This window comes from Hippoglossus hippoglossus, chromosome 1 (assembly GCF_009819705.1).
Source record: "Hippoglossus hippoglossus isolate fHipHip1 chromosome 1, fHipHip1.pri, whole genome shotgun sequence".
NCBI classification, from domain to species: domain Eukaryota; kingdom Metazoa; phylum Chordata; class Actinopteri; order Pleuronectiformes; family Pleuronectidae; genus Hippoglossus; species Hippoglossus hippoglossus.
The window spans coordinates 20,718,302-20,744,893 of NC_047151.1; the positions used below are offsets into that span (position 1 = coordinate 20,718,302).

At 43.1% G+C, this 26,592-nt stretch overlaps 1 protein-coding gene across 2 annotated transcripts; it reads right to left on the bottom strand.

The window, feature by feature from the left end:
• Window positions 1-448: 448 nt before the first annotated feature.
• tbc1d9 (TBC1 domain family, member 9 (with GRAM domain)) lies at window positions 449-25,182 on the bottom strand. Of its 2 annotated transcripts, XM_034591872.1 has the most exons (21): window positions 24,414-25,179; window positions 17,626-17,736; window positions 15,661-15,779; window positions 14,867-15,095; window positions 13,869-14,130; window positions 13,059-13,266; window positions 12,243-12,449; window positions 11,959-12,123; window positions 11,315-11,465; window positions 9,016-9,230; window positions 8,791-8,908; window positions 8,065-8,350; window positions 7,838-7,967; window positions 7,501-7,599; window positions 6,470-6,538; window positions 5,472-5,712; window positions 5,260-5,325; window positions 4,804-4,890; window positions 3,209-3,277; window positions 2,584-2,687; window positions 449-2,239 (listed from the first exon to the last, which is right to left on the bottom strand). In XM_034591872.1, exons 1-21 carry the CDS (start codon window positions 24,532-24,534, stop codon window positions 1,469-1,471), a joined length of 3,828 nt encoding a protein of 1,275 aa, XP_034447763.1. In that variant the 5' UTR covers window positions 24,535-25,179; the 3' UTR covers window positions 449-1,468. The 2 variants fall into 2 exon arrangements, with proteins under 2 accessions (XP_034447763.1, XP_034447775.1); XM_034591884.1 differs by lacking the exons at window positions 449-2,239; window positions 2,584-2,687 and adding an exon at window positions 3,073-3,094 and having other exon boundaries at window positions 3,142-3,277; window positions 24,414-25,182.
• Window positions 25,183-26,592: the final 1,410 nt, after the last annotated feature.

Sequence of the window (26,592 nt, forward strand, 5' to 3'; positions counted from 1 at the left end):
GTTGGTCCAGGACAGAGGGGATCACAGTCCGGGGATCAGCTCCTTTGCCTCTTGGTCCAGGAAGATGGTGGAAGAAACCCAGTCAGTTCTTGGCTCACCTGTCCAGAAACTAGTTTATCTTTTTGGGATCACCTTCCTTCACCTCCTCTCACTTCACATGTTCTCTTCCAAGCTGCCTTTGCTTGAGTTCCCCTCTTTTCTGGCTCACAGGTGTGTCCAATTTATCATCTCCCTCACCCCTCCTTCTTTATCTTGTTAAGGGGTAAAGGGCCATTCTGTCCATTTTCTCCTTACTGCTACAATTTAGTTTAAAAAAATCTTCTCAGAATATTTATTTATTGTTAAGACTCGGGGAGATTAAGTTGCAATCATCTTCCACCAGGTGGCAGTAGCGCTCTACACTGCCCTTGTTTACAATGGTCATTAGAATAAAAAAAAATTAAGGTTGTACTGTGCAGCATTGAATCAAACAGTAATTTTAATAAGATGGAGTGATACACAACGCATCAGAATCCAGAGTAATGACAAGCAACTCGAAATAAAAACAAGGTAAAAAAAATACAGATCAAAAAGGAAATAAAAACATGTTTAAAAAAAGAAAAGGGTTTTAGTCGGAGTGTAGACGACACTGCGGAAAAAAAAGGCAAATACAGATCATACGATTGTAAACTTAAAGAAAGTGCAGGCTCTTCATTCAAAAGCATTTTCTTAGTGTAATCATCATTTTCTCAGAACACTGATTTCCTGAAACATTGTGGTAGAATCGTTTTTGTGCCGTTTCCATCACTGTTATTATTATTATTATTATTAGTAGGAGATAAAATGTTGTGGGAGGTGAATATCCAGGGAGTAATATTAAGTGTGTGTGTGTGTGTGTGTGTGTGTAGTTATATTACATTACAGTGATGTGGAGCTACAGAGAGTTTACACGAGAACACATGAAAGTTGAATTTTCACAGCTTTGTTTTGCTTTTTTTTTCATATTGTGAAACGATTACAAAAATAAAAGATTAGCAGCAAATAAAATGGTGAAGTGAGGGCGCGGTGGTTTGGGCAGATATAATGTTAGACTATCAATATCCCAGTTTGACACCAGACTGTACCTGCGGACATTTACATCTACACAGCCGAAGAGTACACAAGATTACAATATTAACACCTATGCTTAATGTCTTATAAAGTACAGCTACTACATGTACACACGGATTTCATTTGAGCAAACCTTAATATTAACGTCCTGGTCCGTCTCAGCAGGACAGCGTCTAGTGATTGTTATAATAAAAGTCTTTCACATCTGGTAAAATACATTGCTAAGAGAGGTTTTTGGTCACATTCGTTCAACTATCATATACAAACATTTTACATTGACCTCCAGTCCCGTCTGAAACTGAGACACTTTTGCACCCCCGTCTGATCCTCGTGTTTCCCTTTTTAAAACAAGTCTTTGTGTGATATCTCCTGCGACACTTCAGCCGGATAATGAGATCTCATAGTCACTTGTTGACAGCAGGGGGCGCCCGACTTTACGCACGTTCTTGGCATTGGTTATACGAGCCTCCACCTCCACCGGCTTTTCAAAATAATGTACCAGGGCCTGCTCGGTGAGCACAGAGGCCAGCAACTGCTCAAACGTGATGGCCCAGTCTTTGTCAATGCTGGAGCTGTGTGGCAGCGCTCTGTCCAGGGGTCCGCTGCCCCGCTCACCGTTGTCGTTGCGCACCAGGACTGTGTCCTCTGCGATGTCCTCGCACTGCAGCTTCTCGTCCAGCTCGTGGGAGCCCGCGCTGAGCACCGAGTAAGACGACATCGAGGTGTCATCTTTGGTTTCGTCATCCGAGATGAGCATGGCAGAGGACGTGCCAATGTCTTTAGGGGACGAGTCCTCCAGCTTGATGTCTTGCATAGCTGGCAGCTGCTGGCTCCCTTCGTCCCCTCTCCCCTCGTCGCAGGGGCTCGCCTTGTTCTCCAGACCTGCGTGGACGAAATCGCCTCCCTGGTCCCGCTGCTGGAGCTCACAGTCGAGCCCGGCCTCCTGGGGGGTGTTGGGATCCGTGGTGTCTGATTGACCCTCCATGTTGTGGTCCTTTCTACTGGCGGCGGAGGAGGCGAAGAGCTTCCCCACCTCTCCCATTTCCAGCAGTAAACTGGTGACAGTGGCCGTGGCGTGGTAGAGCTCCTGTTCTGAGACGTCCTCACTGAACATGCTGTACAGGGTCTTGCAAAGCTCGATGAACTGGGTCTGGAGGAAAGAACATTTCAGACGGTTACAATCAACATCTGGCTGCAATAGGAATGACTACAGTCACATTCGCTCCCATCAAACGACTCTGCAGGGGACACAGCTTTTTATTGGCTCCGATCCACAGTGATGGAAACGTAGCACCTGAGTGAACATGATCATTTCTTCTTTTTATTTTGCCAGTCTTGACGCTGATGCTTCAGCTTTTCATATGATTCACATTGAAATTACATGCGTTTTTTTTTTTATTCTTTGGAAAAAAAACGCATGACGCATTTTTTTTAACCTGTGTATACTCGTCAACTTGTCGTAAAGACAGATGAGCAGAGAGGAGGAAAACTCACCTGATTCAGCCTGGGGAGGTCTTTTGTGTTTTCGTGTTTGGTCTTGCTCTCGTGGTTCCACAGTTTCAGGTAATGGCGGTAATCAGGATTGTTGAGTTTCTTGACTGTAACATGTAAAAAAAAAAAAAGAATGAGTCATGTCTTTCAGTCACAAGATTAAACAAAACAAAAAAACAGATGGCATGTGAGCCACTGATCTGCTTATGTTTGTACAGCTACAATTTTCTAATGAGTAATTATAAGACCTCCGTATATTTTTTCCTCCTCAGTGGGAAATAAACTTAAACGGATGTCTCTGGTTCTCAGAAGTACACGATGATAATAAATTATATAAACAAACAAGTAGTCTCCTGCCTCCTGAATGAACTGGTGTCCTCTTTTTTTAAATGGATGAGAAGATAAATTCGCTCCGTTCAGCTGTGAAAAACAATTATTCTATAACTGGGCCCATTTATCATTTTGATCCGATAAGAATGTGGTGTGAAGAGAAAAGATTTCACAGATTCATAATCAAGACAATTTCACAAACGGTTTGAGGAATTAATGATGGTTGATAACAAAACATCCATCTGCTCAAGAGGATTAAACTGTATTAGATTGTAATTAATGTCGCTGGGTTGCTGACCTTTTTCAGTCTTAAACGTAACTCGGACAAATCCATCATCCTTCTCACTTCTGCACTTTGAGTCAGGACCTGAGGAGAGAGGGAGCGTGAGATCAATGCCGGTTCAATTCATGTGCACATTATCGCAGAGGAAGAACGCATTTCATTTTGCAGCAGATCCAGGATTTCTTTTTACCACTTTCTTTAACATTACGTGTTTTTCAACATTGGATGATTCATGGATCTCTTGTGTGCAATGCAGGAGATATATGTGAGGGGCTACAACACAATACAACATTATTTCCAGGTTATTCTGTCATTTTAATCAAATCCCTGATTACATTAACACAGATGAGTCAGATCCTCGAGGGTTTTTGAAGCGGTTCCTCTCCTCTGCATATTCAGACACAGGATCCCCCTGCAGGCCCCCTGACTTACACACAACCACGTGTTTGTCATTGTGCCGGTGCTTTCATCGCAGTCAGTGTGCACAATGCAGGCTACACGCCCCGTCTGCTGCTTCAAGGTTAATACAACCACACTTTCAGCCAGCAAACAACATGACGTGCTGCTTGCAACCCAACAACGAAACAAAACAGCTCTCACTCATCCTAATCTCATAATGACACTCTCAAGGCCTCCATTTTATAGATATCAACAGTTGTGCGCTGACAAACATCACCAACTAATTACTGGACACGTGGCATCTGATTGTGATGATTCTCTACTGAGAACGGACCTAAATAATAACTTGAATAGTGCAATTTTTCATCAAGACCCATGAATTATTTCCGGTGAAATCTGTGAAGATGTCAAAGAAACGTCCCATCTGGCTTCGTTAGAGAAAGTGAAAAAAAAAATTATAATCCTGGATCCAGCCCGACCTGGATCTGCACCAAAATGTAATGGGTTCTTCCCTGACCGATACCGCAAGCTTCCACCGAGTTTCATGAGAATCCATCCGGTGTTTCTTGTGTAATGCTGCAAACTAACAAGAACTCCACAGTGAATGTGTGGACCAAAGACTGTAAATAAAGATGGACGACATGACTGCTCCCTAAAAGTGAAGCCAAATCATCTTGGACGGCTCCTGGTGGCTGGCTGCAGTATAGGTCATAAACTCTCCTTCATGTTGTATGAGAATTTGTTTTAAATAAGTTGGGTTTTAATCACAATCATTGCTACTGGCTTCAAATGATGTCAGAAGCGCAAAATGGCTGCACCCGAGATATTTTGGCTTCATTTATTCGTCCATCTTTGTATACAGTCTATTTTGTGCAACTTGAAGTGCTTACATGTAATTTCCCCCCTTTTGTTTTTTCCATGAGTGTATCTACTTTGTCTTGACTATGAAAGGAACGACATTGAAAGCTGTCTTATGGGACTAGTTTGTGTATATACATTTTTTATTAATCTGTAATCTAGATTTTTTTGTATTGTATTTAGTCTTGCATAGCGTGGTTATGAAATGTCATCATGGCGAGAGGGGGGGTTTTAGGGGCACTGTGTCCGGTTTGTAAAAATAAAACATACTGATGCTTATATTATTTAATTCTGCGTGATGTATACATGTAGTAAATTAGTCTCCCAGGAAAAAAAACATTTTAGGATCTTACCGATTGACATGTCTGGAGTGATGTCTTCAAAGAAGTACTGAGTGGCTTCAAAGGCCGAGTCGGGCTCCTCCTGTTCATGAGCGACTTCTGTGAGAAAAGAAAATTCAACTTAGATTGTGGGAAGATCCTATAATGCATCCTACAATAGAGTTATTTTGGATAAATTACGTTGATTATAGTTTTGGGACCAATAAAAGAGTAAAAACAACTTTCCGACTAATACCCTTAATTAACCTGAATTTAAAATAGAGTGAATATCCTTTTATTTCATGTCAGTCATATTATAAAAAGATGCTGACAAAAGGAAACCTGAGACATTTTCTCTTTCATAGACACTTTCCTCAGAGCCACCTCATCTCTGTGCATCTAATGATCCTGCGCCACTGAAATGAGATATATATATATTCCCTAAAGATGATGTCTCATCATCACTCAGCTGCATCGATTCAAACTCACCAGGTAACACGTGCATCTTGTAGAGGAGCTTCAGCTTCTCCGTGAGGTCCCTGTGATACAAAACACCTGCAACACAACAACAAGCTTTAGAGCCTGTATCTGTCTGAACTGTTTCCAAAGGTGATACATCATCTTCAGTTCGAATCATCAAAGCATCAGTGTCACTACGATTTGAAGCATTATTTCCGTGGAAACACTCGGTCTCTTCTTACCCAGGCCGCTGATGAACTCCCTGAAGTTGATGAGGGCGTCTCCGTTTTGGTCGAGGAGCCGGAAGAAGCGCAGGGCCAGGGGGTCTGAGTGGGTCCCGTTGGCCCAGGGGAACAGCAGGTTGAACAGGCCCTTGAACTGCTCCATGTCGATGCGGTACTGCTCCAGGTAGGGCAGGCTGGGGTCGTGGCTCTCGGTGGGGTTGCTGCTGCCGCCCCAGTAACAGCTGGTCAGGTGCTCGGCCTGTAGAAGAGGAGGAAGAGACGGTTACAACTGAACGACACCATTTGAAAATAAAACTAGAGTTACCGCCCCGTGGTTGTATGCCTCCGCCAACCAGCGCAGTTTCAATCTACAAACGTTTATTTTCCAAGACTCATATGGTCGCCAAGACCTTTGATCACTAAAATCTAATCAGTTCATCTTTGTGTCCAAGTCACAACTGGTCAAAATTTGAAGAAATCCCCTAAAAGGCAGATAAGAGTTTTGTGAGGTAATGGATACCTTGACCTTTGACCTCTGACCACCAAAAAAAGTTCTGGGGAACGGTTGTAATGAAATCCTCTATGGGTGGTCCTGATATATCCCATTCACAGGAACATTAGGTAACAGTGGCTTTGACTCTTGACCATGAAAATGTCAATTTGAACTGGTTTGACTGGAAAACAGCACAGTTGCATTCTGTCATGTTTGTGAAAAACTCCAGAGAATTAGCTTGTGAAAACCATTTCACTCTTGAATGATCAGAATCATTATGAAAACCTCACCATTAATGAACTCTCAAATAAGCAGTGTTTAATACAGGCCTGCAGCAAAGGAACAGCTAAACTCGAGGAATATAATTAGAAAGCTTGTGCCGACGCTCCTGCACCATTATTCATTTATCTGTAGAGACCAAGTGACAGTTTGAGTCACAGTCTGCGTTTCAGCCTCAGGACAGTAAGTGGAAGCTGCAGGCTCACAGTTAGTCCCTCAGCGTGAATGTGTCTCTATTACTCACCTTAAACAGCATGTAGAGTTCCTCCAACTCATCTATACTGAAGGCCGTCTCTGTTACAATGGTCCTGACCTGAAACGTCACATAATCAGATTAGGTAAAAATAGAAGCCGCAGAAGAACGTTGAGTGTCATTTAGGGAAGAGGAGAGAATCTAATAATGTGGAACACGGCTCTTTCTAGTTCAAACTTCAAATCTAATTTGACCTGAACAACTAAGAGACCTGTCTGTTCTCTGTGATGTTATTTGCACGACAGAGTTGAGAAAAAGCACTCGAGTAAATACAGTTGAAAAACCGATGGTGCATAAACAGTTTCCCGAAACATTTACCTCATCAACCCCCTTGAGGAGGCTATACTTGTACCCCCGTCTGTTATTTAGTTTGATTTATTCATCCGCAGCATTACGTAAAAAAGGACTGCACAGATTTCTACGAAACTTCGTGGAGGGATGGGACATTTGGCTTGGACCCAGACAAAGGGGCTTTTCACTTTCTGTGACAATAGCAGATTTTCAAACATTTCCAGACAAGGATTTTTTTTCTATCTTTATTCAAGAGTGTGTTTTTTCAGTACGAGAGCAGGAATTATTGATTTCATGTTTAGTTTTTTTAATGCTCTCACTGAAAACAACGCACTTGCACTCAAACATACCCTGCTTGCACTTAGATTTTAAAAACATAACCAAAATCATCACAAGACCTGGTATTCTCTTGGTTGGGGAATTCTGACAGATTTGTTGCACAAAAAAGTGCAGAAGAAAAAAAAATCTGAGAGGGGAGGAGACATCTGAGAGCAGACGCTTCACGTGCACACAGGAGGATAAGAGCTGAAGTAACAAGCAAGCTCTTGAATAAAAGATAGAATAAGAATGGCCTACATATTATGGGGATTTTTAAAAGTAGTCTCTTTCTTGCTGATACATTTTGGCATGGGTCAAGACAAAGGGACGTATCCAGGATTAGTTTTTTAAATCAATTTCTTCACATATTCGGATGTAGTGGCTCCACTGCTCCAGTATTTATACGTCCTTACCACGTTGCGTTTAGTCGTATCCTCAATGGTTTGGATGACCCTCAGTCTCTGCTTGAAACGCATCTGTTCGATCACATCTGCACGGATGGAGCCAAACTTCTGATGGTCAACGTGGAGGAGAAACAGAGGGAGATGAAGGTAAACTCAAGGTGTGGTGCACCTGATGACGCAGCGGAGTAACGATAAGGACGGCTGGATGATTAAAGTGAAATCGTACAAACTAAAAACATTCCCTTCAAAGCTATAACATTACAACTTCATTGATACTAATGTTAAATATATGATCTGTACTTGTCAAACCAAAAACACAAGCGTCTTCATCACCCGCGTTAAATACCTCGTAGGAGCTGCGGACCAGTTTGAAGATGTCCACCTCTGGATGTGGTTCTCCGTTGTCTGTTAGCAAGGAGTGCAGGTGGGGGATGGGAGGTAAAGTGCTGTCCTTATTGGTCACACTGTCCAAGTACCTACACAACCGGACAAGTGGAGAAGATCAGTACATAATGCAAACATTTTCTTTCCTGAGTTTGGGACAAAATAAAAATGCCTGTTGCCTCTTCTCACCTGCCTAGTACGGTCATGGCCTCGCCGTCGTCCTTGCAGTCCAGCAGCTGGTCGATGTTGGCGTGCAGCACGGAGAGCGCCAGCTGAAAGATGACCTTGATGCCGTCGTAGAAGAAGCAGTCCACCACCACCACAGCGCTCTCGAACGGCATGACGGACAGGAAGAGGGTGAGGAACCACGAGAGGGAAATGGTGGAGATGACCCCGAGGTCCTGCATGCAGTCGTACAGCTGGGGAACGTACTCCCGGGCGAGTTCCTCGAACACGCCCTGATCCATCAGGGCTCCTGTGGAAACGAGGACGTTAATCAGGGACATTTTTCTTTTTGTCCATTCTTTAAACCAGGTAATGTCTCCATCATCTATGGCCTGCTCATCCTTTGAGGGTCACTGGGGGAGCTGGAACCAATCTCAGTTGACATTGGATGAGAGGCGGGGCTACACCCTGCACAGGTCGCCAGCCCATTGCAGTTCTGACATGCAGAGACAAACAACCAATCACTCTCACATTCACACCTACGGCCAATTTAGAATCTCCAATCAATCGAATATTCAATCTTACGTCTAACACTATCTAATCATGTTCGCAAGAAAGCCACGGATTGACCCCGAAAACGTACTCCTTCTGTCCACTGGCTGTCACTGGCACGGAGGTATTATACTAAATAAAACCAAGACGACACAAAAGCACATAAATGGAGGATCACAGGAGAAATCCCATACTGACCTACAACTCTGGTGTTGTAGTAGTCGGGCAGCATCCTCTCACAGAGCGCCACCAGCAGCCAAAACGCCTCCTCTTCTTTGGCGTAGAGCAGCAGCACGGACGTCACGATATTCATGGCCTGTAAAGTCGAGGCAGAGAAGCAGAAAAAAAAATGGGTTGATGTCGAGCGCTGAGGGGTTTCTACCAGTTAGTGTAGAAAACAAACAACAGTGAGTGTGTGTGTACCTGACAGTATCCGATATTGGGATTCCTGAAAGCGTAGGCGGTGAGGACCCTGCGGAGGGCGGCGATGCCCATCTCGTTCTGGAAGGCCGGGTGCTCCGGTAGAGAGCGGTGCAGGTCCCTCTCGATCTCCTCCGTTGCCAGGTTGTACTTCCCCATCGACCTCTCCACCAGGTCCTCGTAGTATCCGCGGTGAGTGGCCATCTCGTTGATCGCTCCTGCGAAAACACACAACATATCAAAAAGGTTGAAACCGGCGTCTGTGTAAAATCTCCTCCCCCAAATTATTCAGGACAAGGTGCAACATCTTCTGTCCGAAGCACTTGACTCAGGTGAGGAAAACAAAAACATTGTGATGGGTGTTTTGAAAAAGTATATGATGAACGTTATTGATCCCAGGCAAAGGAAATTCAAGTGTAACAGCAGCTGAAGTACGATTAACGCAAGTAGATGCAAAGATCAGTAACATTTTAAAGAATTTAATCACTACAGGGTAAGGCATAAATAAAAAGGTAATTATCAGTATATACCACATTGCGATAGGTTACATATAGGTGATTAATTAGCTTCTGTATCTCAGAAGCACAAATGCCAAAACTCTATCAGGTAGGTTGCAGATCTCGTGTCAGTTCGCTTTCTTTTGCTGCACAGTAAAGTACGTGAACAATTAATTACATTATTTGATTACAGTTATTTGATGCTATAAAAATGAGGTGAAATATCGTGATTGACAGCTGAGACAGACTTAGACGAGCGTAATACCTCAGCTCCACATCACGATCGCTGCTGCACAGACTCTGGCTCCAAATGACATTAAAAACACAAGATCAAATCATTTCTGCACCTGAGATGAGATGACATGTCATTCTATTTTAGTATCTCTTTTTTTAATCACTTTCTTTGAGATTGTGAAATAGGGAGTTTCTTGACATTTTCACAATTACATGTTTCAATTACACTGGTATTTAGTTTTCATGTGCCTCAGAGGTTTGTTGGCAGGTTTAGAAAGTTGTCGCAATCGGACCAGATCTCACCGAACGAGTTTTTAAACCCTTTGTTCTAAAATGTCATTTAGAGCAAGGACTGAGTGTCATTTAGAACGAGTTTAGAAATGTTTTCCAAATTGGAGACGAGTGTGAGGAAAACTCAAAACATGAGAGTGACTAAGGTCGACACAACGCAGCCACGGCAACGAGCTGGGTGAGCAGTAAGTAGGTCACCGGAGGGCGGGAGGAGCCGTGTGTAACCCGACTCCGCTCAGGTGGAGACGAGTTCACGTTGCTACTGGTGCATGACACGTGACTGGGCCTGTAAACAGGGACGTTTGGAGCCTGCGTTCACCTGAATATGTAGCATGTGTTACAGAGAGTGTGTTCAGACCTGACACCTCAAGTGACTCAGACAAGTGGATGACTGTAAATACAGGAGGGAGCGATTTGATAAACACATTATTAAGTCAGCGATTATTTGCATAAAGAGGATGTGAGAGAGATCTGATCAGTGGTCACAGGAGACACATTCAGGACACAGTTTAATACCCGGTGTGAACATTTGCACTAAGAGCTGACCGCTTGTGATCGGATCTCTCAGGACGGATGTCTGAACTGGGCCTGGGACGCTTGTGGCCACATTTCCTTTAGCGCTGTGAGGGCAGACGTGTCCTACTGAGTAATCACACATCAATAAAATGCTTCATAGAGTTTTCTAAAACTCAAAACCAAGAGTTTCTTCTGGATAATCAAATTAAATTCTGTCATGTTAGCAGGATCATTGAGGAATTCTCACTTGGCTTTTCTCTAAGCATTTAAATGTACTTGACTGCATTCATGTAGCACTTTTCCAGTCTGACGACCAATCAAAGTGATTTTTTAGTACGAGTCACATTCACCTATTCACTCATCATTCATACACTATCGGCACAATGGTGAGGAGCAACTTTGAGGTTCAGGACACTTGTGGTTTTGGGGATCGAACCACTGACCTTCTACATGTGGACAACCCGCTCTATCCCCTGAGCCACAGCCAGGTTATCACAGTAGACCTGAAGATGTGCCCTGATATGACGCACTAAACACAACCTTTCTGTCAACATAGCAATCAGCCCTGGCAGCAGGACGTCTGTAAATAAATGACGCCTACATAAAATATGCATCACAGGTCTTGTGATTACATGTAAACACGTAGCTTGCATAGGTGTGGTCTAATTAGTCAGAGTTTATGACTGGATCAGCTGCAGTGCTGCTTCCTCAGAGTGCATTACTCTGGCCGGGTTTATTTCAGGCCTCCCGGAACGTTTCCTCACCAGAGAACAGCAGCCACAGCTCCCCTCGCATGCTCTCAGGAATCCCCTTGAGGACCAGCTCCTTGGTCTTCTCAGTGCGGTACATACACACGCCCTGTCCGAACTCAGTGAAGTGGTTCTTCCACACCTGCTCCTTCATGAACTCCTTCGCCTGAGGAAAAGAAGGGAAGCGATTTCATGAGCGGCTGCAGCCCAAGTGCAATAAAAAAAACTTGGACCGAAAATCAGTTTCAGTATATATATCAATATATTCTACGTCTTGCACATAAAGCATGAATACTCTGAAGTCCTATTACATTAACAATAACAACAGGTCTTTAGTTCCACAGTTAAACGGAAAAAAACATCTTTACAGGTTGCTGCTAGCATCAGTTCTCCATGCAGTGTAATTTCTATCCAATGTTAGGGCATTGAAATGCCAAGAGTGACTTAATAACTCAGAATTTGAGACTAAAAATTCTAATTCTAATTCAAAACAACTTATTTTGTCCCTGGAGGGCAATTAAAAAATATCCTTTAAGAGAAGTAGGATGTGATATTGGCTCAGAGTGGTGTTAGATAAAGCATTTTCTCTTTTATGTACCACACTGGACAAGATAGAATGTTTTTTCTGTTTTTATCTGAAAAGGCGTAATTGAACTCACCAGCTTGGGGTTGAACTCCTCGGGCGAACGCCGGCGGTACATGGTCATCAGGGCCTGTGTCGCTGTGGGAACACTGCTGTCGTTGAGGTTAAACGTTCGCTCGCCCTCTGAACCTGAGCTGTTCTGTGGGCTGCTGGAGAGCAGGGATCCAGGCTGGGAGTAAACCTGGAGAGGACATGTGCCATTAGAATTATTTTCCAGAGCTAAACGAAACTATGCATGTTCAAAAAATAAACAAGCGACCATTTAATCTCCTCGGTTAAAAGCACTTAAATCGTTCCTACCTCGTCGTCTGAGCTGTTGAGGCTGCCGGTCAGTTCCCTCTCCAGGTAGATCTTGGACGTGGTCTGCTGCAGAAAGTCAGAGATCCTCTGCACCAGGAAGTCTCGGTCCTTCAGGTTTGCAAACAGAAAGGTCATGCGGTTCTTGGTGCTGATGGAGAGCGGGCTGGGCAGCACGTTGGAGCTGTCGGCTTTCTCCACGATGGTCACCTGGAAGACGTCGGGGTAAAGTCGCCATCTCAGTCAACATGAAATAATTAGGTAGAAAGACACTCGGAGAGAACATACCTCCGCCAAAGCCAACGCACTATATCGTCATGGTAAAGGAAGTAAGAAAATTATTCCTGAGCTAAGTAAATCCAGGAATAAAACTGACAAAGCTAATGTTTGCTTCCTTGTTCATGACGCATTTAGCTCCAAGAGTAAATGAGGAAACTAATATGGAATAAAATCTACCTGACATGTGTTTAAAAGGCTGATTAATAATCATATAAACGGAGACAAAGACAATAAATTACAAGTCACAAAATCAACGTAAACATTAAAAAATTATAAAATTAGAACAACTGCAGACATAATGGATTATTGTAGAACCCTTTAAAAAATGACTAATTAGTTTTCCTCACCACCCTTTGTTACTTATATCTATTACTGCAGACTCCCTAATGAATTTAAGTGCTGTGTAATGCTGGAGAAGGATTTTTATAAAACCACACTCACATTTACATAATTTACTTTCACTACTGGAAGAAAAATACTTCCAAGTGTCTCATTTTGTAAAATGCATATAAACGACGAGACACATCTAGACGGACTCACCTCGCGCAGCGGGATGATGAGGCTGCACAGAGTCTCTTCCTTGCTGATGAAGCAGATGTAGTTGGTGGAGACAAACATCTGTCCCAGGATGTGCATCTTATTAAAGGGGGTCCACAGGGTGCAGTCTGTGTGTCCATCCAGCTTTTCATCTTTGGGCAGACGGAAGAGCGCCCGGTAACGCTCGCTCTTAGCTCTCGCATCCAGATCCCTGAAAGATGCAGAGTCCCGTTAGATGACTTTTATAAAAACGTGATGTGAGAGCTCGGTTTGAGGCGGAAAACGTTGGACTCTTAACCCTTATTTTACTACTAAGGTAAAATAAGGTGACCTTTAAAAAATCTAAACCATTTACTCTAACACAAAAGAATCCACTGAATTATATAGTAAAGGCATTACGGGGACATTAAAGTAGATAACTTGATTCACTCATGTTATACAATTTGGATGAATGATTGGTCTATGTTATGTTATGTAAGAACAGGCAGCCCACAGCAGCAAATACACTGATATAACTACACACTGCAGGGAGAGAAACTCATGCTTACATAAAATGTGCTGAGAAAGCAAACTTGGGACCTTCAGGCCATTTTTTAAGATCTCACATGAGTTCAGAAACACAACAGTCTTTTATTTTGCCACACATGGATGTAATGCGACTTACAGCACTTTCACATTCTCTCGCTAAGAACCCAGATAACCAACTACTCTGCCAACCACAACACATTAAGGCCCAATCGACCCCACGTCGTAAACATGCTTTATTATTGATGAGCGTATAAGGGCCCCTGCTCTGCGTCACTTCTCTCTTACCTCTTGAGGGCCGACACCTTCATGGGCGACTTCTTCTTGAGCTTGGGCAGCGAGCGGTCCTGCTCGAAGCCCTTGTTGTCCAGGAGCTGCCGCATGGCGATGTTGGCCAGCTGCTCCGCCAGCTTGAACGTCTCGTTGATGTTGAGGAAGACGGAGAAGACGTGCTCGTTGGTGCGGGTGCTCACCTTGATGGCGTCGGGCAGCAGGAGGGTGGCGCTCTTCTCCAGCTGGGTCATGTCGGCCCAACGCACCACCAGTTTGGCTGACGGAGAGGGAGTGAGACGATGGGATTGATATATTAGTGTATATGATTAAAATAAGACAAATCAGTGCACTTAAGCCTTGGAAATTGGTTTCTTCAGATATTTAACAAACTATTAATTAGATGCAAAAGACAACAAACATCTAATGTGACAATATGCAACACAACATTGCTTTATGTGAGCATGAGTAATACGTTTTGAGACTTTTTATATATTGTTTGTTATGTATTAAATGAAATCCCCACTACAATGACTGCACTTGTATGCCTAAGCACAGTTTCAGTCTACATACATTTATCTTCCAGACGCACATGTGACTCACGGTAACCTTTGACCTTTGACCACCAAATTCTAATGAAATCATCCTCGAGTTCGATTGAGACATTTTTAACCAAATTTGTAAGGACTCCCTGATGGTGTTCCTGTGATGTCGCGGTCACAAGGCACAACATGTGCTCCGTGTGGTCACAGCTTCCTTAACCTTTGACACTAAAATCTAATCAGTTCAAAAGGACAACCCCGAAAATGTAATGCCCTCTGGCTTTGTGCAAAACAAACTTGTGAAACAGGATGAATATACTTTGAAATGCTTTCAGTTACTCATCAGAAAAAAACCTCAAACTGAAATGGTTTGACACCTTTGAGCAACAGGAGGTGCAAAAAAAAAAAAAAAAGGTGCTAACCACTGCCACCCTGCACCAGCCCGTGAGAAATATGAAATGATCTGTATCTAACCTTCTTTTCCCAGTAAGTAGGAGTAGAAGCAGAGGTGGTTGATGCTGAGGTAGAGCCATCCCTGCCGAGGCACCTTGCCCTTCCAGTAGCTGCAGGAGTAGTAGTTGACCAGCTTCTCCTCTTCAGGCATCCCGAACATCTTGCGGAACTTGGCGCTGGCCTCTTTGAACTTGTCCGTGTCGTCGTCCTCTTTGACATCGTGGTTCTTGTTGTACTCGGCGATGATGCCCTGCAGAGAGGTGTAAAAGTGATAGAATGAGGAAATGAGCTGAGACCTAAAACCCCAAAACCTCATTAATACATAAAAGGCAGCAGTAGTTTATGTCACTGATGCTTCAGATCAGAAACAAGCTCATGAAGTTTAAGCTAAAGACAACAGGAAGTTTGAGTGGGCAACCTTTTCTTGTTCATTCTACAGATTTAATTGTGATGAATGAGATTCAACTTGTTCTGGCAAAATAGTTTTCTCTATATTGGTATTTATGTCCTCTTAGGTAATGAGGTAATATGAGCAGTGCTGTGACTGGTCCACAGTTGTGTGATTATTAATCAAACAGATCGCAAACATCTCTGTGATATATTTGCTCTGTGGTATTAACAGGCATAGATGTGAGAAGATCTTTGGTCTGCCTTCAGTTTGTTTGTTTTATGATGCATCACTTGTGAAAGTTATTTGCATGTTTAACACTGTGACCAACAAACAATGTTCCTATAATTTACAATGTTTTTAAATAAAAATGTATAAACCTTGAAGTCCAAACCAAAACTAGACAAACTTTTTCTTTTTTCTTTACCTGAACCTTTCCTTTGACAAAGGTGGTGATGTCGTTCTCGTTGTCAAAGATGGAGAGGGTCTGCAGCAGGTTGTGTTCCAGCCACTCCCAGTGCTCCGTGATCTCTTTACGGGACGTTCCTGCGGAGGAGGAGGGAGGAGGGAGGAGGGAGGAGGAGTCAGAGCACTCAGAGGCAGCGAGTTCACTGGACGAGCACGAAGGTCTAATGTTTCAGAAACGACCATGAAGGGCACGTGCATTAAAAAAAAAAAAAAATACATCTCCAGAGAAATATTCATGGGCGCAGATTAGATAGAAGAAAAGATAGAAAGATGAAAAAAGATAGAAAATTGATTAGCAACTATTTTTGATCACTGATTTACTACTTCAGTCATTTTTAAAGCAAAATAGCCTAAAATTCACTGGTTCCAACTTCTCTGTGGTGAAGAATTATTGGTATTTGAACATTAGATATCTGAGAAAAAAGGCAAATGTCACTTTGAGCAATGGGAGATGATGACAGACAGTTCTCACTATTTATTTTAAATAAAGAAGATGCTGTTGTGTTACCGTCAGTAATCAGCGAGGGTTGCAACTAATTTTTCTGCGGCCAAAGTAGAATTTCAATGCCATAATGGCTGCCATTGTGGACCATTATCCCTCAGCACAGCTGCACACAGGCCTTCAGTGAGTGCACATTCACTGCATTAGCTGCGTCTGCCAGACTGCTCCACTCGCCTGATATCTCCGGGCTGCAGAATTAAGAAGTGGGTGGGGAGGGGGAGCCAGGGCCATTTCAAAGCCAGGCTGGTCTTCAGCGTAGGCCTCAATTTCAGATAGAGAGAGCATAAATATTGTGCTTCTTATACAAGCATTTAGTAGCTTATACTGCTGAATTGAATACATGGTTACACATGTTCTGAAACAAATTAATATTATCCTGTGTTCCACGATGTCACTTCATTAAATTACAATATTTTCGGTGCTTCCACTTCTCATATCATAATCTTATCAAGTGTCATTTTGAAGGATGTCTATGAAAAAGATACTGTACATGTCCTTATAGAAACATGTAGGAGTTCACACCATAATTCAAACATGTTGTTGTGATACTAGTTTTTCTTATAAATGGCTTTTTCATTTCCTCTTTCGCTTTGTGGTTTCAGCAGATCTGAGCTGTTATTGTGTCAACCAATGCAGAGTCTCTCCTCTGTTATTTCCCAGTGTTAAGTATAGAGCTGAAAGAATTTGTCCATTTACTGATTAGTCGGTCTGAATATTAATCGGCAACAATTCTGATAATCAGTTCATGTCAACTGGGTTATTGTTAAAGCAGAAATGCCCCAGATTCAATGGTTCCCAGCTCGCAGTTGGGATAATTTGCTTGTGCTTTCATCGCTGTTTGTTTGTTATTTCGCAGAAACGACCGGAAACTCCACGGATCCTGATGAAATAAATCAGGCACGTTTAGAGGACTGATATTTATGAGTTTCTGCAATTTAATTAAAAAGAACAACAAAAATAAAAATCGGGATCTAATGAATTTAAATGTGGTTTCATGAGGGGACTGTTGGGGCCTTGGTGGAGGAATGCGTTAAACAAACACTCTCACACACAGAGAATATGCAGACTGCATTTTGGAAAATACTCCGTCAAGTGGTCAGCTGAAAAAGGTCACATCCAGTCAAATTTCAGCATCTGTTTCTGCGCCCGTTCCTGTAATCCTGCCCTTTAAAGCCACTGGGGCATGATGTAATGCTTGGCATGCAGGCAGCTACCATGGGAAACAGCAGGATATTAGAGCGTCATGTGTTGTGCAGGGGGTGAATTTACAGAGGGGTTTATACTGGAATAACCTGCACCTCGAAAACGAGGCATTAAAAAGAAAAATCACCCTCAGTCACCTGAAGTGGTGTAATTCAACCAAATCAATTCCAAACCTGGATTTTCTTGCATTTTCTTAAGGAGGAGTTAAGATGTGCATACCATGAGCAATGATCCAGTAAATTAAAGAGTCAGGGGTCTGGTAGAGGATCCTGTACGGAGCCATTCGAGCGCTCGAGTCCAGGACGACATCCAGGGTCCCGACCAGCAAACCTACGATACAAGAAAACCAGAAAGAAAAAAAAAAATACTATTATTAGAAAGACAGATGTTAAACACTTACATGAATCACACAAATAAACATCAGAGTTCAGACAGTCTGATCCCAAGGACTTGGAGATCACATGGTCAATAAACATCTTCACACTATAGTGACCTTTAAATGTCTCCAGCCGTGACACATCCGCCCTTACAGACATGTAACAGCCACAAATGAACATGTGAGGCGCATGACAAATTAAGTGCATTACCTTGCAGATCATTTAGTTATGCATAAGCAAAAGGGGAAACCCACGAGATCATGTGGTTTTGGAAATGAGTTTATGAAAAAAACAAAACATCCTGCGGCTGGAACATCTGTGCTCTACATTACACGCGTGTAGGTTTATTTGTTGTTATGATCATTTGTTTCATTTTTATATGATATTAAAAAAGTGTTTATTTGAGGTAAGGCAATAACTACAGACAGTTGAGCACTGACAAACAAAGACGATACAAGTTAAATGTCACCAGAGAAAAGAGATAATTTAATGAAATAATGAGGATTTTTCTCATTTATAGCAGAAAAAAAATTCAGTAAAAGGTTTGAGAGTCGTCAGTGTTTCTCAGTATGAGAAGCAGACATGAACGAGGTCGTATTGAATACAACAGAAGCATGTGGCTGAGATACACTGAGAGCTTTATGTTTCAGACAGACACCCTCCATGAAGCCCTCATTAGAAGAATCTAATTACTTATTAAATGTTGCATATACTCCTTTAAAGATCATGTTTAACCTTGAGCTTGAACACATTAGGTTACCAAGGTTTCAAATGTCTTTGTTTGGTAATTATCCTCCTCCACATTTGTCTTTTGAATTTCTGATGATCTTTAGAAGGTGAATTCCACTTTAAAAGAGAGGGCGTGAAAAGCAGCATGTGAAATGTGTCTTCTGTGGACGTGGATGTCTGCTCTGAGAACATTTTAAAATGTCAAGAATAAGCAACTTTGCAAATGTTGCATGAGAACGTATAGCAATCGTGTTTATTGTGTTTTATTGGCAACACACAATTTGATGCAAAAACATTACAGGGCTCCTTTAACAAGTTATAAACTATCACAACTGTAGATATGCTTGATTGTTGTTTAACCCATTTTATTAATTAGCTATTAAAACAAATCTTTAAAGATAGTTTTGGGCCTTTTTTTTTTCCTATATGAAGAGGATAGTGCGAGCTTGAGCAGCAGCAACAGAGGGCCGGGTCGGAATCGAACTTGTGTCATCACAATCTCAAAACCTGCTGTTAGCAACACAAGCAACCCTCGGTGGCTGTGATTATTCTACACTGGTTGAGAGGAGGTATATGTTCAACGGCCATGAGAGAAGAGTTATTTTTGTTCAGCAGCTCATCAGAGCAAAAACAGTATGACTCATAGAGAGAGAGAGAGAGAGAGAGAGAGAGAGAGAGAGAGAGAGAGAGAGAGAGAGAGAGAAGGTGAGAGAGAGAGAGAAGGTGAGAGAAGGTGAGAGAGACGACAAGTGAGAGAAGTTGAAGTATTTTCTTATTTTCAGAGATAAAAGGAAGCAAGTCTGTGGAAAGGCAGAAACTATATGAGAAGAACTGTACATCTGTGAGACTTCATAAATCATTAGAATCCTTTGCTCTAACGATCAACGCTCTTCTCTTCCCTCATGTCAGTTCCTCTGCATTTCTTCATACATTTGACATCTCATTAGCATCTCTCATGGCTTTAAAGCAACACAAGCATCTGTAATAAACTAAAGCTGGCCTACATATGGACGGTGATTGTTATGTCAAATGATGGCAACAGACTTTCTGATGTGTTGGAACCATAGACCGTATATAGAGATGGACAACGTGCTCCTCTTCCTCCCACTATCAACAAATGAAGGCAAAATATCCCGGATACGAACATTCTGCACATCTGGAGCCAGGGTTTGCGCAGTAGCAACTCCCATCGGTAAATGTGCTCAACCAATCATGAGTCGGTCTCAGCCACACACACACACACACACACACACACACACACACACACACACACACACACACACACACACACACACACACACACACACACACACACACACACACACACACACACACACACACACACACACACACACACACACACACACACACACACACACACACACACACACACACAATTCACTTGTATTCAAGCTAGCTGAAGAAATCAATTAAGTAGAGGCAGTTCTGCGATGGCGGCCGGGATGTCCCTAAATACTCTTCTTTACTACTCAGTGCTCATGAGGTCGGACCCCACCCATCTGTGAACTCTGCCTTTATTTGACCATAAACCTTATAATAATAATACACTTCATCTATCTGGCACTTCACCTGACACCGTTACAAAGAGCTTAACAGAAAGACAAAAGTACAACTTCCAGGAACAGCGAGTAAATACAGAAAACGACTGTCAGTTCGTAAATCTGAAAATAAGACCTTAAGTCAAATGCTCATAAAAATGTTCTGGTTAAAAGAAATTATCTCAGCTACACAACTGTAAAGATATCCTGCAGGGCTGTGATGCTACATCTGTCCTCAGTGAAACACACACAAAACAGCCTCTGTGCTGGTTCCTGCTCCAGTGAGTGTCTCCAACACCACGTTTTGCCTTGATACACAAACGCACACATGCAGACACGCACCACAGTCACAGCTGATAAAAAGGCAATGAACTGTAATTATCTCCAAATTAATCGCACTGAAACTAATGAGATAAAGCAGCCTGACATTTAGATGTTATCTCTGAGTGAAGGACAAACACCAGTTGTGAGTGTGAGTAAAACTTCCTCTTTGAGAGAAGGAAAATCACAAGGTTAAACAAACAAACAGTTTTAAAACAAAATGCTCCACAGTTGCTCACACACACACACACACACAGAGGTGTCACCCAGTTGGCGCTTCAGTATCAGCTGTTCTTGCTTTTGTGGTAAACAATTTTATGACGAGCAACAAATTTGGACTCTAGTTGTGCAGCGTGTTATGAATGGTTCAGTCTGCGAGACATGATCTGAGGTTTTAGGCAGTAAAGTCACAGGTTGCACAGAGGGGAGACCGCAGAAGGTGTGAGACCACTTTGACATCTACCCCCTCTTCTCAGACTGAGAGTGAAATCTGCATTTTGGAAACATTTTGCTCATGTTAAAAGTTCAGCTTATTTCAGCCAATTTCAACTCTTTGTTCCTAAAAATTCAAACTTCAAAAAGGTTTGTCATGATAAAAAATCCCCTTATGTGCTAAAAATGGAGATTTAACATGTGACTCTATTCTTACTCACTTCATGACTGGGTTTTATGAATATGCTAATTTGGCCCCAGTGTTTTGGTGCTGACTGCTTTCGTCTATTAATTCCAGAGAACTGTCTGTCTGGTCGCATATCTGTAGTAACATCTTATCTGGCATGTGTATGGTTAAGAGCCAAAGGAAGTGCAGTGTCGACTTTGGTGTGCGATTCACACCGATGATTTCCCGCCACAAACTAAACGAGTCGGTGCACACGTTCAAAACAAAAGGCAACACACAGCTCTTATGGTTCTTGTTCTGCTTCTTATTTCTGGTTGGCTGGAAAAATTCCTTAAAAGTGAGCAATCTCCTTCTGAACGGAGCGAGCTCTAAAACCCCGTGATGCTTTGTGCGTCTCACCTCAGAGCACAACCAGCGCTGCCTTTTGTTCGAGCCAAAACAAATCACCTCGTCTGAAACATGACAGTTTTTCCACTCGGTGGGAGAGAAGGAAGCCAAACCAACTGCATGTTTTCTATTGTTTCTATCCTCTCTGGACCTAAAAACTAGAGACAACAGCTTAGGGTGGAGGGTTGCTGCCGTAGGACGTTTGCATTGAGCACACTGAAGAGAACCATCTCCCCCAGACTGTGTCAGATAACAGAAGCCTGAGACGAGCCTGGATCATGAACATCACATGCAGGTTTCACTGGATCCACTTATTAGCCACATTTTACTGCTTTTCCACCATTTCAGGTGCACCGACATTAATCACTGGTCATAAAGAGGGAGATAAGAGTGTGGCCTACAAAGAACAGGGTCGGAATGAGTCTGGCATGAGACACATCCAGCAATCATACATTGCAGATTGTGAAATAGCATGCAGCACTGTAATTATTGTGTCATTTTATGCCACGAGCACTATTGTGTTGAGTTGTGCAACATGTGACACGATGGCCAAGTTTACTTGGCGTCTGATAAACACTGGTTCTGTTGTGCACGGATGCTTGGATGCTGCAGATTGTATATTTGTGCATCTTTTAAAGCGTAAGATATGTAACTCCGGCCACTAGGGGTCTCTCGATCAAAATAATAAAATACCTAGTTTGATGGCATCGTTAAGCAGTGTGGGATCATGGGAGTTTCTGTCTACACCACCATTGCAGATGAAAATCTACCTGACGCGACTCAACCGCAAATCAAGTTCACAAATGAGGGAATGACTTAAAGTTTTATTCACGTTACGCAGCAGACGGCATAGTTGTGGAAAGAAAGAACAGCCGACTGGCTAACAGGCTAACAATGTGTTTGTCTTTCATTTCATCATTCTCACTACATCATTTGAGCCGAAAGTTATAGCGTGGGCGGGCATTTAAAAGGAAACCAAAATGAAAAGCCCCTTTAATAGTGGGGATTTCTCTGGGTTTGAAAATTGTCAGAAACATTTTGGATAATGTAAGTAGTCAACAAAACATATAACATAGGTCTAGTTGTTTTTAGAATTCTTATGAGATCTTTAAAACAGTGGTTGCCATTCAGTCTTCTGACCTTTTACGGTCAGACAACGTCAACTTGTGACCCCTCGCTACAGGTTGCGTATGTGTGCGAGTTGCAGTGCAGTCCAAACAACGTGACCCTCCCTTGACATTTCTACAGTTCTTAAGCCTGCAGAGGTAAAATTATTCAAATATATAAAGAAAAGTCAGAATTTCTGTGTCAATGGACTTTTCCATTTTCCCATTAACCCTCACTGGCCCAGTGCCAGCTCCGACATATGAGCTAAAGACTTGTTGAGTGGAATATCCAGATTAACGCCTGGCTCTGTAAATACACTCCGTCCTGGTGCCGCTGAAGGCTTCTCCTCCCCCCGGGAATAAGTGCCTGAGGACGGTGCCAGTGCCACAGTGTGCCGAGCACCAACTGGCACATGGCACAAGCCAGCCAGCTCAGCATTTACATAACAATGACATCATCATTGTAGCACCACTTGACACTTAATGTGTGTTGCCAAAGAAAGAACATGACAGAGATTGAGAAATGGAGACTGCAAGTGTCAAATAACTCAATTTAAAATCTGCAGCCAGTGTAATATTTTGTGTTCAACTGTTATATCTGACTTTATGTCATCATTAGTCCGACTAAGGCTGAGACGTAGGACAGCACAATAAAATGATAGAAACTCCATGTTTACTGCACAAGTTATTAGTTTCATAACTGGCCTTAGGCAACCATTACTTTATTACAAAACTGGGTTTAAAAGAATTTTGCATCAATTTCATTATGTAGATTCTTTTCTATTATTATGTCAATAAATGTTTCTTCCAACAGTGTTTTTGGAAATGTTTGTTCCTAACCTTGAGGCTGGGGCTTCCACAAGGGGTAGAGATTAACATGAAGGCTGCCAGATAATAACAGGGAAGAAAAATAAATGTAATAATCGGGACGCAAACAATCTCATCTGCAAGTTTCCATGTGCCAACATATGAATGTTGCTCTCCTTCATTTTCTCTAAAGATGTTCAAAGGTATCTCATGTTTTAATCTTGAGGAACAAGCTGAATTAAGGATGAGGAATCGGCCATTTCCAGAACCTGTCCCTCGTCCTCCTCTTCCTCATCTCTCTCTTTCCTCCTCCTCCTGCTGCTGTTTGACCCATTTTGGATGGAATAAGCAAGAGGGAGGAGGAGGAGGAGGAGGAGTAATGAGAGAAGGAAGAAGCAGAATGATTCAGCACGAGCAAGCAAACGGATCATGTCTGTGGTTCAGACAGATTCTGTGTTGTTGAGGCCCCCGTGCAGCCGCATGGCAGCTGCACAACAGAAACCACCTCAGCTGCTAGTGTTTGTGTTGTTGTAGAGGCTGGAACCTAATTTCCCTTTAGCTTTCTTGTGGCCTGGACAAAATGGGCGTGAGCCTAACGTTTACCACTTGTAAATTAGCAGATGTGGGCCTTTTGGGGCAAACATACTGTTGGTGTGTGGCCCATGTGGTAAACGTTGAATATGCACACAACTAATTCAGGCCACCTCTGGCACCTTTAGTATGGCTATAGCCTACTTGTGGCCCAGATCTGGCACAGAGGAGAGGACCGGCCTAGTGCCATCCTTCCATGTGGTCATGTATGTGGGCCAGATTACAGTGTGGGCCAAATCTGGGCCAAAACAGTGGAGGAGCCGTATGACCAGACAGCAGATGTGTGCAGCACCTTGCCCTGTCTGTGGTGTTGTTTGGTGTCAGCGCCCAGTCACAGGCTGAGGCCTGACTCATCCCACACTCAGGTGAATCACCTGTGCCAGCTGTTTGGTCATGTGATCCTCCTCACGTGTGTTTCACCTGTCACTACAACCATCACCTTTTCCCTCCTCACTGCCATGTTTTAAATTCTAACAGATCCATTCATAAAGACAGACAGACAGACACTCACCGGCCAGTCCTCCGCCTCCATCCCCGTGGCCCTTCCGTCTCTGGAGGATGAAATACGGGTTGGCTCGCTCGGTGACCCACAGCGCGCCCGCCAGTAACACGTCTTCAGGACTGACCCACATATTTCTCCGCGTTTGTTTGTTTGTCTGTCTTTCTTTAAGAAAACATTGAACACGCAGGCGCGATTCTCGGCCCTTAAAAACACCACCTGGAGCGAGGGTAAGACCCGGGTTGCTTTAATCAAACCTGTCAGCACGGATCGGTTTGGATCGGCTTGGATCGGCCTGCACCAGATGCAAGTCCTGACACCGAAATGTCGTGTGCACAAACCGTGTCTCTCTCTCTCTCTCTCACGCAGCAGCCGCCTCCTGTGCACCGCACCGCTGAATGGAGGAGTTTGTTTTTACGCAGCCTGGCTCGGTGTCGGTGTCGCGGCCGCAGAGCGCAGCGCAGCGCCGGGATCCGATCAGTCTTTGTTGTCCATGTTCCGAGAGGCTGCAGGTGCGACGATCCGGGTCACAGCCGATGTTTTGAGCAAAATCTGCTTCACGGTCGATCGACGACGGCAGCTGACTGTCTGCAGGGCGCCACGGCGGAGCTATGTGTCCGTGGGGTGAATGCACGGAGACGACACCTCTGATGTTAACCCAACAATAACGCTGCTGCGGATCTTCCTCCTCCTCCTCCTCCAACTTCTTCTGCTGCTTCACGCCGACTGAAGTGTGCGCGTCACCGGCTGGACATCGCGAGACGTCAGCGAGCAGAGCAGGAGGCGGGTGCACGTCATGAAATAAGGAATCAATATATGTTTTGTTTTAACATTCATGTTTTTGTGATAGGTTTGTTGTGCTCGTGGTAAAATGCATATGTTATGTCACTACCCACAAGTATAAGGACATTCATTGAAGGAGTTAAAATGTGTTGAGTTCAATAATAAATGAAGATGTGTTGTATCCCCAGATAGGAAATAAAATGGATGGATTCAAATGTGCAGCAACACAACGTTTGTTGTAAAAAGATATGAGGTGGAAAGTGAGGAGACCTTAATGGGTTTTGTTTGACTAACTGGCTGAAGGAGCATTATGGAGACAATGATGTACAGACATGGATGTGGGCCTCTTGTCGCCCCAACAAAATGGATGTGTTTTATTTGGGTTATAAATAGAGGAGAAATAAACCCTGTGGGCAGAACAGAGACGCACTGTTATGAAAGACCGACTGTTAAAGTGAACCCCCAGCAAGTGGCTATATTTGATCAAATTTAATTCTGTATATTGTCTGGCACACTGATGCTGTGTTGTTTGTATCTGCTCATACTTCCACCAAGGTCCAACAGTCAACATCAAATGACACACACTCACAGATATCAGTTCCCCGAATATGTAAATATATATAAAAGATTTTTTTCAGTGAGAGTCATGAATTATTTATTGTGCAATTGGTGCAAATGTCAAAAAGAAAAATCTTGCTATGTTTAAAAAAGGGAAATAAAATGTGTGGATGCACCACTTTGTGTGGATCCATGTCCAAATGTAATGTTTTCTTTAATTGGTCCATGTTCCATCCTGTCATATAATTCACATTTGGTCTTTGCAACAACACCAGTAGTGTTGTGCATTTTCCAAGAAAAGCAGAGAACATGTCACAGTTCATATTGTGATTGTCTCAGTGTCTTGTGTCTCTTAATGTAAACCCAGACAGACCCAGACAGACACAAGAAAATTGCTCATATAAGCAATTTGGATGGAATTAAATAAGTGCAATCACTAAATACCACACAAACACTGGGAGACCATGACGCGTATATATGTGGAAGGACTCTCGATGGGTTTCCTGCCCTTTTCTGTCTTTCAATAACAGGATGCAGAACAGGGGGCAGGTCTGTGCTCGTGGGTTGACTCAGCTCAGATGAAACCAGGCTTCAGCTGCTTGTTGACAAACTTTCCCCTCAGACAGAAACCGCAGCGAGTCGAGCGGCTGCACACACCTCCAGGACCGACTCCTCCAGGTTTGTTACCGCAGGGGCGGGGACGGAGACGTGTGATGAACCTCTACAGTATCTCCACTCTCTCCAGCAACGTCTCCTCTATTGGTTCCTACATGAGTCAAATGTACTGAAGCTGTGTGTTGGCGTGTGTGTGTGTGTGATATCGAGTGGTTTTGTTAATGTCAGCCTGTGG

Excerpts from the sequence above, each read along its gene's own strand:
- tbc1d9 (XM_034591872.1), bottom strand. The coding sequence starts at position 24,534 with ATGTGGGTCAGTCCTGAAGACGTGTTACTGGCGGGCGCGCTGTGGGTC. Across the intron at positions 12,124-12,242 it reads TCAACAGCTCAGACGACGAG|GTTTACTCCCAGCCTGGATC; the intron begins GTAGGAACGATT and ends TGTCCTCTCCAG. Across the intron at positions 2,688-3,208 it reads TACGTTTAAGACTGAAAAAG|TCAAGAAACTCAACAATCCT; the intron begins GTCAGCAACCCA and ends TACATGTTACAG.